This window comes from Xiphophorus hellerii, chromosome 13, assembly GCF_003331165.1.
Source record: "Xiphophorus hellerii strain 12219 chromosome 13, Xiphophorus_hellerii-4.1, whole genome shotgun sequence".
Lineage (NCBI taxonomy): Eukaryota > Metazoa > Chordata > Actinopteri > Cyprinodontiformes > Poeciliidae > Xiphophorus > Xiphophorus hellerii.
In genome coordinates this window covers 2,951,158-2,965,541 of record NC_045684.1, presented here as the reverse complement: position 1 = coordinate 2,965,541, position 14,384 = coordinate 2,951,158, and the positions used below count along the sequence as shown (strand labels likewise).

Sequence of the window (14,384 nt, the reverse complement as noted above, 5' to 3'; positions counted from 1 at the left end):
AATATGCTAAAAATGTAGCAAACATGTTATCCATTGTTTGTTAAAGGTTGGTAACTTCATTACCAACTTTTAACATTGAATTTATTATAAAATATTGGCTAATCATAAAATTGAACATTTAGGCAATAAATGTTAAATATTAAATATTGACATTTGTAAATATTTTGAAATAAAATTCTAAGTCTGATGTGTTTTAATATAATTTAAATTTTCATCCACTAGACACAATTCTCAGCTTAAATTGGACATTTCTTTGACAAATGTGGCATTTTGACTTTTGCTGACATCCATACATATTGTTAGTTATGGAATGAAAGAAAATATCCCAAGATACTTTCAATGCTCTTCCACACAAAAACCTGAAGAAAATATTTCATATTATTGCATTCAGTATGACATCTTATGCAAATACATCATTTGACAATTTATCATCTGAAACCAACAAAAATCAAGCACAACCCAACTCTGAAATTCATCTACATCAGTAATAAGCCCTGCAGATTGGATTTCAGTTGAATAAATCAATCCTGGCCTTTAGTCATAAACAGTTTTTGAATTTTATTCTCCATAAGGGAAGAAGAAACAGTCTGTTCAGATGAGCAGGAGCTTTAGCTGTGCATACAGTATGTAACATAGTACAGTTAATAACTGTTTACCAGGAGCATTGCTAGGTCATTTTTTCATAAAAAGACACAGAGACAAACAAAGTTGAGTATACATGAAGACCGTTGGCCTGTTGAACATTTTGATTGGATTGACGGTTTACAGTGTCCCAGGTCACCATTTAATCTAATGATGTTTAAACATATTAGCAGGTCAGTCGGGAGTCTGAATGCAGTGGCTTTATTTTACACAGCACCGTTAATTTTCTTCTTTTTAAATAAAAACATGTATTTTTTTATGATTGGTGAAACAATTTTCACTTATTTTCTACATGACTGAAAACGACTATACCTACATTAGCCTAGAAAAGCATTAGTGATAATTAGTCAAAAGACTTTTAATAACTAAAGAGACTCAATTATTCAAAGTTAAATCATAAATGGTGTTTAAAGAAAAGCCGTAACTCTCATTGTAACTCCTAATTATTTTTCAGCAGAACCAGTTGGGTACAGTACCGGACCTGGGACAGTCTGTGGTTTGGGTGCGTTTTCATATATTCTGTACACAAGACATACTTCCCTTTTACAGATGAAAAAGTCTTTTCTATCTATTTTATGTACAGCATACTGCAATACCATAATGCCTCAGAGTGGATATACTGTGGATAACATTTGCACTACAGTTATAATGAAAGTAATAATAATATGTATGAAAAGTTCTTAAAAAAAGAAAAGGTTGATAACAGTACCTGTCAGCCGTGTTTATCACACAATCATTATTTCCCATCAACCCCCCTGGTAAGAGCGGGGCGGGCTCTCGTCGCCCACAGGAGGAAGATTAACCGCTCCTCTTAGAATCAGAAAACAAACGACTAAATGTTTTCTTTCCATCACGTTCATGCAATCACTCTGTTTTCTCTCTATGTTCCTCTGTCGGTAGAAAAATACAAACATGATTTATATATATATATATATATAAAAAAAAAGACAAAAAATGACAAACATAGGCGTGAAGTACGAGCTTCATCAAGTGCTTTCTGTAGGACTCCTCCGTCCCGCTTTCCTCCGTTCGCTCCGCTCAGATTCCTCAGGTTTAGTACATTCTTGTTGAACTCGGTTTGTTTTTGTACAAAGTTGTTTTTGACTTTAGGCTCTGAAAACAAAATGGCTCCTTCGTTCTTTGATCTTCTGATGTTTAATTGTGATTTGTAAAATGAATCTATTGGAATTTAGATGAAAATACATAACTTCCATCTTCTGTGTTATGATTAAGTGCTTCCATTTCCGTGCCGGAATTTTTACCATTAACAAATTATTATTTGTTTTTACTCTTCTTCTTCTTTTTGGCTTGTTGGCGTATTTCAAGAAGAATTAAATCTGCAAAGTTACCCCTAAATTTCCAGAGAATATTATTATTTTTAATTTCACAGATAATTTACAGTCTTCATCTCCCAATACTATCTCAAAGGTTGGTTTAATTCCTGGTGTGTGTGTTTTACAGCTCAACCAAAGTAATAAAGGTGAAACTTGAGGTGCAGATTTATTTTTAGCTAAATTTATAACTTCAAAGTTAAAAGGGATTTTTCCAGATATTAAATGTGCAAACCCATTTCCACCAGTTGGAACCTGCTTTCCCACTCGTCTCGGAGGTACCTGAACTCAACACTGTAGACTGTCTGTGATCCAACATGGAGCCTAAAGTTCTTCCCAGCTTTAACGCTTCAGAATCAGGTGAACCAAACTGAACGTCCATCTCCTGATTGTAACCCAATATCACCTCGATCCCTTTCGAATCGTCCTTCAGAGCTACTTGATGGTGAAAATAAAAATGCAGCTGGAGTCGGAGGCGGATGGCTGATGAGGATGGTAACAGTTTCTCCTTTCTTAGCCATGTTTCTAGCTTTGCTTTTAGAAGACTGTGAAGATGAAAGACGGTGAATCAAATGGAGCTTTTTACACTGCAGATTATTAGTCCTGTCCCAACCAGAGCGCAGGACGCCGCCTACGAGTTCATGTGCTCCACCTGGATGGCTGACGTGGAGACGGTTAGACAGAGGTCTTTATGGGTCACCGGCAGGTCGCCAACGCTGACGGGTTTATACTGGATCTCACTGGCCGACACTGTCTTGTACTGGTGCAGATCGAAGGGGCACGGAATGACGCCCTCAGAGGGTTGCTGGGTGGGCTGGTAGCTGCCCGGGGGCCCGGGGTTCTGGTTCTGGTTGGTGTTGTTTGGGTTGTTCTGGCTTTGGAGTTGACTTCCTCTGCCTCTGCCTCTGCCTCGCCCGCGGCCCCGGCCCCCTCCTCCTGGCGTCAGGCCCTGGGCCTGCTGGGCGGCTACCGTCGCTGCCACCGTTAACGGGTCGGGGTTGTGCTTCCTCATGTGTTTCATTAAATAAGTCTCCTAGAAAAAGACAAAGAGGAAACATCATTTGTTGCTATTTGGACAAAATGTGTTCATTAGTTTAGCTAAGTTTTGACCTGATACGGTAAAGTTTAGAACAGAATTATAGTATTTATTAATCATTACTACAAATTATTTTTAGTTACTTATAAATAAGTTTTCTATGATAAAGACAAGGGTTTTGCTGAATATTGCTTTGATTTGAATTTTCTGCACATCTTTCATCTCAAATTATCCACTTTCCCAGAATTACATTTACAGACTTTTCTGTACTTTTTTTGTCCATTTTTAAAGTCAGTATTTTACACAAACAATGCAAAATACCCTTTTCCTTCTCAAAACATGTTAAAAAATATAGAAAACAAGTTTTTTTCATATTACAAGTGAAAAAATCTGCCAATGGAGATATTACTTTTTATCAATATTCAAGAATTAAAAAGAAAAGTTACCTGTATGGTAGTTTTGTCTTATTTCAAGTTATTTGCACTAGAAACTTGACAAAACTGTTTGGTAAGATTTTGTGTTTCTGCAGTGAATTTATGGCAAATTTGTCTAATGTTATCAGGTTTTAAATATGGAAACCCAAAAAACCACAAACTGGAAGGAATTCATCGGGTGAAATGGGTTGATAAATGATGGATGAACAAATGACAGATGCAACTTTTACATAATGACATGGAATAATGTATACTGGATCCAAATACTCCTTTATGATTGCAATTTGAAATATTGTGCAGCTCTAGAAAAGAAGAAAATCCTCCTGGGCTCATAGCTCACACTGACAAATCTCCATACAGGATTTCCAGAAAATATCTGGTAATATAAAGCCAGATTAATCTAATTTTTAAATCATTGTATAACCCTCGCATCTGAAAGCGTACCGATGTGTAAGATCTATTGCAGAGGCCGCATGAGAACAGCTTGGCGTGTTTGACGGTGTGCGTCGACAGGTGAACCTCCAGACTGGCAGCGTCTGTGTAACCACGGTTACAGTTGTGACACTTGAAGGGCTTGTCTTTGTTGTGTTGTCGACGGTGAGACTGGGAAAAAAATACACACAAGAGGGTTAAAGATAAAAAAACCCTGTAAGAAAGGATTTTATGGTGACAGGATGTCAGGAAAATGATTCCAGACCTGCAAGTTGGACAACTGAGTGAAAGCCTTTTCACAGCCGGGATGGTTACACTTGTATGGTCGGTCACCAGTGTGAATTCTGAGGAAAGAAAACATCCAATTAATCCATTTAACTATAATATATTTATTTTGCACAAAAGTAAAATTTAAGACCAGTTTCCATGAAGCAGTCCTGCATACCTCTGATGACTAAATGAAAACATTCCTCATGCAATATATCACTTCTTTCTCTTGTTTTTTCTACTTTCTCTTCCACAAAAGTATTTCTAATAGATCATTTCTAATCACTTAAAGTCAAATTAAATGTCTTGCAATTTGCATGAAGCTGAATTCCTTCCAAATTTTCTGTAAATATTTAACTCTCACAATGATTAAATAAACAACAAATCTCCACAGATCTGCTCCAAACATGCACACAGGGTCCACACACTAATTATTACACACACTTCCTACAGTAAAATTCAAGCATTTTCAATGTAAGTTTTCTAACTTTTCACCGCACTTTATAGATAAAAACAATACAGGTGAACTAATAGAGACTGTTTCACCTCACTATGATAACATTTATTATGGTTATTAATAATGTCTTGTGACGTGGCAGACTAAAATATATTTAAATTTGATGTTTTGAAATGTCTCTCACCCAAAACACTAATTTAACACAAAAAAATCTCCCAATTTCAATAACTTTGTTTAACATATAAAATATAAACAGACTTTTATTTCAATCACACTGATCAATAAGTTATTGAACCATTAGGAATAATAAATATTCATTATATTGGAACAATCTAATCAAATCATGTGAAATTAAATGACCTTCCTGCTCAAATTAATGCTTAAAAACAATATATGAACTAAGTTACAGAAAAAGCATCTAAAAAATGTTTCTGTTAAGTTTTCTGGCATTTCACAATTAGGAATAATTTTGGTACAAACAAGAGAAGTTTATCTTGATTTAACTTTAGACATTGAGAAAAAAAGTACATCTTTTTATTAGGTGTATGAGAATATCTGGTTTCAACTGTTAACGTTTTCAAAATTAGGCTTTTACTCAAACGTTAGTTTGCACTTTAGTACCAAAACTGTCACTTTGAACATCTGACACTTTCAAGGACTTTACACAGAAATCAAGCACTTTCCAAACCTTGAAAACACTCAATGAAATTCAAGCATTTTCAAGGATTTTAGCCGGAGTAAACCCCGCCCGGCCCCGCCCCGCCCCGCCCGGCCGGCCCAGTACCGTGTGTGCTGCTGTAGGTGACTGAGCTGCCTGAATGTTTTCTGGCAGTAGGAGCAGGTGTAGGGCTTGGCCCCCGTGTGGATGCGGATGTGCTGGGACAGGTAGCTGGAGTTGGCAAACGACTTGGAGCAGTGGGGGCACTTGTGGGGCTTGGCCTCAGTGTGGTTTCTAACACGGAAAGCCGGGATCGGAGGGGATGAAGGGGAAGGGATGGAGAGAGAGAAACACAGAGAGAGAGAGAGAAACAGCGAGAGATTTTTAAGCTACAGCATGACCAAACGTCCCGACGAACCGAAGATCAAATCATGCGTTAAAAGTTTAAAAGGATCTGCGACCAATTCTTCTGATCGCAGATCGATACGTTTGACAGTGTGCTCTTTGTGCTGCGTCTGAGTTGTGAAAACACAGAACAAACATACAGCAAGCACAGTCACGCTTTCCTTTCTCTCTCTCTCTCTCGCTCTCTCTCCATTTGGTGTGTCCTGCAGTGAGTGGGGTGTGTCTCTGTGAACGTAAAGACGGGTGGCAGGCAGGTGGAGAACGTCATTCTGATTAAAACGAACGGACTACAGATGATATGGGAAACCCAGAGTGAGTGAAATTAAAATGTGAATAAGAAAGGTGACGAGCTCAAACAGAAATTAAACCATCTGTTGAATGATGGCAGCATGAATGAGTGAAATGTGATTTTATTACTTGTAACCTCATGCATGGTTAGTAAAATAACAATTAGTTGGGATTAGTAATTAGTACCTTCTAGTTTTGCTATCTTAGTCATGCACTATATCTCGTACACAGTCACTGTTTAGAGCACACAAGAATAAAATATTTAATATTCTTTTTATATGAAAATGAAATAAGCCTACTAAACATGGAGAATAAAGAATATTTTTGGGTAAAGAAATGAACAATTTCATTTTCTGAGCCATAAATATCATTTTTAGTCTGCTTGTTCTAGTTTTTACATTAATGAATATTAAGAACAATCGGATGTTTCTGATCTTGCAGTGTTGAAGGCAGCACTTTCTGCAGAAGTTATTACATAAAGTTTCAGTTTTATTCATATTAAAGCGGTGGCAACAACAATCAGTATCAAATGAAGTTTGGTAAAAAAAAAAATCCAGTTGTCCTGTTTATCTCTGATTTATGGAAATAAAGAATTGAAGAAACTAACTTTATGGCTATCCAATATATTCCCAACAAGGTCAAATATTTACTTTTGCAGATGTTTTTCTCATATGAACATCAATTTGACGTCTCATAACTGAGAGTGAATCTTAGTGAAAAATTGGTGATGTTTGAGGGAGTCGTGCAAAGAAAGGGATTTTAAGGGACGAGCCAATCAGGTTTAAGATTAAAGTCTTAAATATTCTTGGTATTTTTAAGAGGACAGGATTAAGGTCAATGGGTTCAGTGTCAGCTTTGATATTTGTTGTTTTGTTTCTGCTCTCTAATGCAGCTGTGCTAAAGAAAAAAATGATAAAATTATAGAATCAGGTTTGAGAGAAATGAAAAAGAGCTTCTTTTACTTCCACAATTTAATGAAATGTTTAGTAAGACGCCCAAAGATCTGAATATTATTTGCTAAAAATATATTAACTAAATTACATTTTCTTATAACAATATGCACTAGAGACAACTATCAAAGGTAGGAGATGTTTCTGCTGACCATTATGGTCTTTTGTTGGTCTCTACATGACCTGAGCTGAAAAAATCACTGACCAGCAACAATGTCATTTATCTGGTGGAAACGCTGTTGAATTTTGCATGCAAGTCATTTCAGCTGATCCGATACATTAGAGCATGTAAGGTAGTCACTGAGTAAATGTTCATTCCACTAAATGCAGAGGAAAAGAAGCATTGCTGTTTTCTCTGGACAATCATGCAAGAAACGTGACAGAATGCATGGATGAAATGAGAACTCAAACACACTTCCTCCAGTCCAGCATCACAAAATGTCTGATTTTATATATATCTTTGATGCATTTACAGGGTGCTGTTGGTGAGGAAATGAAAGGAGCAGACTGAGATTTCTCATTGGGAAACAGACCTGATCGGGGACAGACCAAGGCATGCAAAGCAGGAAAATACGACTGCTGCATGACGGCACAGTTCTAACCTCCATAACATGAACTGTTGCATCAATCCAGTCATAATTAGATTTATTATGTTTTGAATATAATTTGACTGTGCATAAAGAGCTTAACACTGTCAACACTCCCCCTACGACCCCCAGCTGACTGACTACCCCATCACTCTGTGAACAGAGGTTCATGCTCAAACTGAAAAGGCAGAGATAATGAGCACAAACAGTCAGAAGCTGCAGAGCCAGCCGGCCGGCCCAGTACCGTGTGTGCTGCTGGAGGTGACTGAGCTGCCTGAATGTTTTCTGGCAGTAGGTGCAGGAGTAGGGCTTGGCCCCGCTGTGGATGCGGATGTGCTGGGACAGGTAGCTGGAATTGGCAAATGACTTGGAGCAGTGGGGGCACTTGTGGGGCTTGGCCTCAGTGTGGGACTTAGCGTGAATCTGCATGTCTGACTTGCTGAAGAACGTCACTGCACACATCCGACATCTGTGGGAAAAAAGATTAAAAATATTTTAAATGAGCTGCAAACTGATTAGGCTTCTCCAATCTAAACACCTCAGTACCTGTAGGACTTGGGTCCATCTTTACTGGTATGATCATCCTCATCATTTGACAGATCATATGGGTCAGCAGAGTGATGCTGTGACACATAAAGAGTAAAATATGATGGTTAAAGGCATATTATAAAAAATTATTTACATGACAAACTAAACAGCTCACCTGTCCACCTGCAGCAAGATGGGCTAAAATTAAAGCATCACTTCCTGGAGGGAGAATCCCACCAACTCTGCCCATCATCTGTTTGCTCTTCCTGCCTCGCTTCGATGGTGTCGGCATGACAACGGCTGGAGCCATAGCACCATCCTCTTTCTTATCTGAAAAAAGAAACTGGAGGTTTCATTCACTCTATATTTGCATGTAAATCATCTAAATGTTTAATTACAAAATGAAAGAACAAATATGAGTTAAACTATAAAAAAACAGAAACTGCTAAATGACTGATTATGTGGTGAACTGCTGGGTTTTACCTGTGTTTGAGGGGTGCACTGCAGACACTATCATGGTGGTGGCGGTGGGGGGTCCAGTTACAAACGACTGTGTGGAGGCAGTTGGAACCAGTGTGCCTTGTGGGGTGGTGATCACTAACCCCGCTGAGAGGAGAAACAAACTGTGAAACCGGCAGTCTAACATGTTTCACCACAGCTGAACATTTCTCACATGTGGAGAAGAGACAGAAAATGTCTTTTTCTACACTGCAGGTGTCCAAAGCTGAGACAGGCGGTTCGCTCCAAGGAAAACAATACATGATACCAGATTATTGAAGTGACAAGATGATTAAAAATAAAAAAAAATCCTGCTTTTCCTTCACGCAAATCTGTTCCAGATCTCAGATTAAATTGTGAAGAAATTCTCAGACAGTGATGATCCTTCTGATTGGGTAAATATTTAATTTACATCAGTGCATGGCATTTAATGCAGCACAAAAAGGATGATTCTTGTAAGTCAAACCCTGAACTACTGGAGAAATGCAGTAATAGATTACCCTTCTTTGAATGTTTCAAAACATTGCAACTGTGAGTCTAGAATTTAAAGAAATGAGCCGCCATTTTATTTTTGTTGTTAATTTTCAGTTTTTATATATAACTTATGTTTAAGCCTATCACAATATTAAATTTTACTGGACGATAAATTGTCCCAGAAGAAAAATGCAGCAAATGATAATAACATTATTTTGACATCATTTTCAAGTAAAAATATTAATAAGTCAGAAAGTGGAAGATAATTTAAATATCCAAAAATAAAACATAACATCTAAAAACAATAGAATGGAAATAAAAACCCACACAAAGGAAACCATAAAGCAAAACCATAAATGAAATTGATTCTAGTCTCTATAAAAACAAAACTGTGCTTCAAAAAATATCAATCATCAAAATGGAAATAATTGAGCTCATTTTATTTTGAGATTAATTGATTAATTTCTTACTGTGACTGATTTATTTATGTTATCACTGTTTTATACTTAGTCTTCATTTATAAATTTGCTAGAGCTGCCTTCGTAACTGAAACATCCTTAATTCTAGTCTATATTTAAATTTTTTATCACTTTCCTTTGTTTTGCCACTGCAATGCAATAAGTTATTTTGTTTATTGTTTTCATCACATGAAGCACTTTGAGTCACCAAACAATAAGCGATAAAAATAAACTTGCCTTGTCTCTGAACATAAATGTGACTATAAGCTGCTCCTTCTCTGAAATATTCTCCTAAAACTGTTTTAGTCCTTTGTTATATAGATGTTGTGAATTTTGATCGGGCCTAAACAATATATTAAAAATATATAGTCACAGCAAGATCAATATGTGTAATACTAATAACAGAAAGAACTGTTTGGAATGCAGTGGGTCCATTTTGCACTTTGAATATGAACTTTTCCAAATAAGGAGACAGCAGGACAGCATTCGCTCCATGAGCTGCTGGTGCATCAGAGAAATTTCTGCTTCTAGTTTCACTCTGCATTTATTTTTTATGTGCAAGCTTGGAGGTAGTAACACTTCAGTTTCTAAGCAGTTTTATCTGATGCTACTAACGTTGGAATTTGTGGTTGTGGCCCCAACTAGGATAAAAACTCACTACTATATTTCCCCTCAACTCATCCTGGAAGTGGTTTCACAAATAATCTTAAAAACTATAAAAACTTAAATCAATAAAAGATAAAAACCTTGCTCTTACTCATCTCCACCATGTCAAAAAGGTAACTTCCCAGATAAAATGTTGTTAATGTCATTATCATTCATGGTTTCACCATTATTTCACTGTACAAGGAACCTATCAATGTTATAATCCAGAATTAATGATGATTATACACAGAATGACTGTAAATTTGAGTTTCCAGGAGCCAAACTGTCTGTTCAAATTAACTAAATTTCTATTGATAGGTTTCACTCAATTTGTTGCCTGTAATATTCACGTATCAGGCCACGTATATATTCAGCCTGTTGGACTGAATGTAGCCACACCGTCTCCAGATACTAAAGGTCACAAAACGTGTTGGGATCATTGCATTATTTAATAATAATAATTATGGATGGGCATTTATCTTATCATTTAACATTTACTGTGATAAATGTCTTATATGATAAAAAATCTGATTTATTGTTGTTACAATAAATTACAATTAATGATATTTAAAACCTCTCAAAATTATCTGTATTGTTAGAATTTTTAGTTTTACAGTTTTCTACTGTTTTTTAATGAAAATATCTATAAATATGAAAATATGTGTGCAGTTTAGTGATAAAAATGCAGTCACACACACACATACAATTACCTGAAAAAATATTTATAAATAGTTATTATCCCTTTTAATAATAATAGTACCACAAAATATCGTGATAAAACTTTAAGGTCATATCACCTAATCCTAATAATAACATAGCGTAATATAACTAATTTTCTAATATCATTCCGCCTTTTAAGATCACGATAAATTTTCATTATCATTAATTTCATTCATTATTTTTCTCACCTGCAGTCATGATCCCAGTGGAGGGAACAGGAACGACCGTGACGTTCTGGGAGGTGTGCGACTGGTGTAGATGTCCCCCTACTCCACTCAAGGTTGCGTTCCCGCTGTTTCCCCCTCCTCCGCCGGATGCATTCCCACCTCCTTCCTGTTTGGGGACCACCCGCACCCCTGGATCCACCGAACCCGGGATGGCGAGCACAGCCGTGGGGTAGTGAGGGGACGAGGTGGAAGACGCAGAAGAGTGAGGGAAGGGAGGCGCGTTGGCCTTGTCTGGACCCAGCTGCTCCTTTGCCTTGTTGAGGAACATGGCGTTCTCAATCTAGACAGCGGTGTAAAGTGTAAAGAGTGGAGAAAAAAAGGATGGGATGTTGAAGGTAAAATGGTGCATGAGGGAGACAGAGAGGGAGAATAGTGAAGGAAGAAGAAGAATAAAGAAGGATGAACAATGACAAAATATTGGGGTAAAAAATATTTGAAAAAGGCAGAAAATTATAGTAAAAGAAAAATATGTTAAGTATAAGGATGAGAAGAATGTTTGAGTAGAAAAATAGAGAATGGATGAGGAGAACAAGAAGGGAGTGAAATGAACGAGTGACCGGTGGGATTAGTGAAGAGAAAGAAGAGAACAAAAGGATGGGAGAAAAGAGAATACGAAGGCATGGTGAGATGCAAAAAGTAAAAGAAAAACAGAAACAAAGAGATAAAAGAGGAGAGGGACAGGAGTGATCATGTGATCAAGTGAATACATCACCAGACATTACAAAAAAAACTTCACTGTGCGCTTAAATTCATCAACAGAATCCTTAAAGCAGCTCTATAAACAGTCAAAGTGATAATCCCAGTAAAGCCATGTTCATTTCAAGACATTTCCAACAATAAGGTTGTCTCTACCTGTCCTTGTACAGTGGGGACGGGAGACCAAAAGTATGATGAGTTGAAATGGGAATCGTCCATTATTTCTGTAATTAAAAAGCAACACACTTAGAAAACACCTGTCCTTCCCCTCTTCACTGATGTCTTTTCTGTCTGTGTTACATAAACGAGACCATGCATGGCTGTGTTTTGTCATCTCAGCTTGTTTCCTTTCAATGCATCCTCTCCTCTAAAGCCTGACACACTCAACACTCCAGGTTTGCAGAAACTCTTGAATTCAAGGTGTGTCTTGAAGAAAGAAAATGGAAACGATCCACGTCTTCTTTGTTTTTTTATCAAACCGTTATGTTTTAAACTGAGGATGTGAAAGGAATCAGGCAGAGATGTTCATCCCAGGCAGGGATGGAGACAGAAAAGCAAGCATGAAAATTAGCCTGTTGTCATGTTTACCAGCACAGCCCATGCACTTTCATCTCTTTCACCAAATGTGTTGCTGTGACCAAAAATACAAGCTTGAACAAGTTGTGATGGAAATTAAATTTGCATGTTTGTAAAAGCGCACTTTTTTTTCCATTGGTAAAATCAATGTCATCTCATCCATAATTTTTTTTTTTTTGCAACATGTCACGTCACTGCCCAGAGTCGCTATGCATTTGCATGTTATTTTGCACATAATTGCTGCAGAGAAGTTAGTTTTAGAATTGAATGCCATGCATAGTAATTTATTGCCTCCATTCGCACCTCACAAAAAGGCATGCAAGCAGTTACATGGTAGTAAAGCTTAACTTGTTGATTATAAAATAAATAACTTTGAAGTACACTTCGGAAGCCCATGAAAAACAGACCCCACCAAAACAAACCCTGGCACCTTTCATGCAGCACAGCTCAGGGTATGTTTGTCTTTCATGTGACTCCTCCAATCTCTGCTGCAGCCAATGAATAATGAGGGGGAAAAAAATCCACAAAGTCAAATTAATTCATCCCTCACATGCTCTATTCAACCCACACCTCCGCTTTAAAAACAGATGGGCCGTCGCATCGGTGCATTAAAGTCAATGTTTCAGTGCTCTGAGAGCCATTTTTAACGACAGGGCACAGGCTGGCTCTAAAACTGTGGTGCAGCTAGCGGCGGCTAACGTTAGCAGTGACTGAGGAAAGCTTGCAGAAATAAAATCGGTTATAAACTGTCATAAAATCGGATGGCATGTCGGGAGGCTCGGGTGTGTTTTGCTGCAAGCTACGCGGGCTGCCGTCCGCAGCTGAGGCTGCTGTCTGAGCGCCACACAAACATGGCTAACGCTAACTTGCCTCCATTAATTTTCTCCTTTTGTTCGTTGGCTTGTTCACTCAAGCTACAACTGGAGGCCTGCGTGTGTTCAAACGCTTAACCTGCGAACACAAACATCCTCGGTCCCTACGCCTCCATTCCTCACTCCCTGCTCATCTCGCTCACAGAAAATAAAAAAAGAAAAAAAAAAGTGTCGAATAAAAAAAAAAAAAAAAAAAACAAGACAGAAAAAAAAAACGTCGACGCCGTAGCCTCTGTTGGAGACGCAGCTTCATGCAGACTTCCGGCGACGGGGACGACGGTGCTCTCAGACACACTGAAAATAACAAAGCATTTACAACCGAATTATAGCCCCGGAGTTAATTACCGGTGAACTGGACTCCCTTTCAACCCCCCCGAAGCTTCCTCGGGACGGGACAGTTGAGAAACTTTGTCCAAATCCGCCCCTCAAAGCTCTCAGATATGCCTTTTTTTTCCTTCGTTTTTTTCTCTTTTTTTCCCTCCAGTTCTTTTCTCATTCGCAAAGCCGCACAATTCAACGGCGTCGCTTCCGGTCACCGCTTTCAAAATAAAATCCACAGCCATAATCTACATACGATTCATATATTCCATCTAAATGGTCCTTACCCCATATGGTCAGGGTTTATTTGTTATTATCTTAAATCATTCGTGTTTATGAACAAACAATTTGAACAAGTGACCTTGTTCAATACAAAACTGTTTTGAACAAGGTCACTTGCTCAAAACAGTTTTGACAGTTTCAAAACAAAACTGTCACTTCCGGTATTAAACTGATTCTAGCTTGTTATTTTGACAAAAACTGATAACTGTTTAGACAGTGTTTCCGGTCTGTCTTTATTCCGTTTTTCTGCAGGACTTTGTGTAATATTGTAATATATAACCAGAGTAATGTTGTAATATATAACCTAATATATCGTTTAGCGTTCAGTGTTATAAAAATATTGCACCACTCCTATCTATCTATCTATCTATGCAAAGCTGACACACTGTAATCCTTGTTTAACTCACTAAAGACTGATCTATTATGCATCAGATAGCATATAATTCTGATCAGATTTTTTGTTCTTTTAAGTTAATTAGCCAACAGTGATGTCAGTATCAGAAAATTTATTTGTATTTTTATTGTGCAACCTTTAATTAAATTATAAACCATAAAAACATTAATGATAAATAATAGTATTTGAAAACAGAGTTATGGAATTGA

The 14,384-nt window shown here is 37.4% G+C and overlaps 1 protein-coding gene across 7 annotated transcripts; it reads right to left on the bottom strand.

Annotated features, from left to right (window-relative positions):
- Positions 1–411: 411 nt before the first annotated feature.
- On the bottom strand, positions 412–13,678 carry znf384a (zinc finger protein 384 a). 7 transcript variants are annotated; one of them, XM_032580757.1, is made up of 12 exons: positions 13,527–13,678; positions 12,740–12,797; positions 11,890–11,957; positions 10,999–11,317; positions 8,499–8,621; positions 8,191–8,345; positions 8,034–8,110; positions 7,732–7,956; positions 5,384–5,551; positions 4,141–4,219; positions 3,888–4,046; positions 2,605–3,006 (listed from the first exon to the last, which is right to left on the bottom strand). In XM_032580757.1, exons 2-12 carry the CDS (start codon positions 12,744–12,746, stop codon positions 2,605–2,607), a joined length of 1,782 nt encoding a protein of 593 aa, XP_032436648.1. In that variant the 5' UTR covers positions 12,747–12,797; positions 13,527–13,678. The 7 variants fall into 7 exon arrangements, with proteins under 7 accessions (XP_032436647.1, XP_032436652.1, XP_032436653.1 ...); XM_032580756.1 differs by lacking the exon at positions 13,527–13,678 and having other exon boundaries at positions 412–3,006; positions 12,740–13,514; XM_032580758.1 differs by lacking the exon at positions 12,740–12,797.
- Positions 13,679–14,384: the final 706 nt, after the last annotated feature.

What these genes read in the sequence shown, in the direction of transcription:
- znf384a (XM_032580757.1), bottom strand. An exon ending in GATGGACCCAAGTCCTACAG is followed by an intron (nt 7,957 to 8,033) that starts GTACTGAGGTGT and finishes TTTTTCCCACAG; the next exon opens with ATGTCGGATGTGTGCAGTGA. An exon ending in GCAATAGATCTTACACATCG is followed by an intron (nt 3,007 to 3,887) that starts GTACGCTTTCAG and finishes GTCTTTTTCTAG; the next exon opens with GAGACTTATTTAATGAAACA.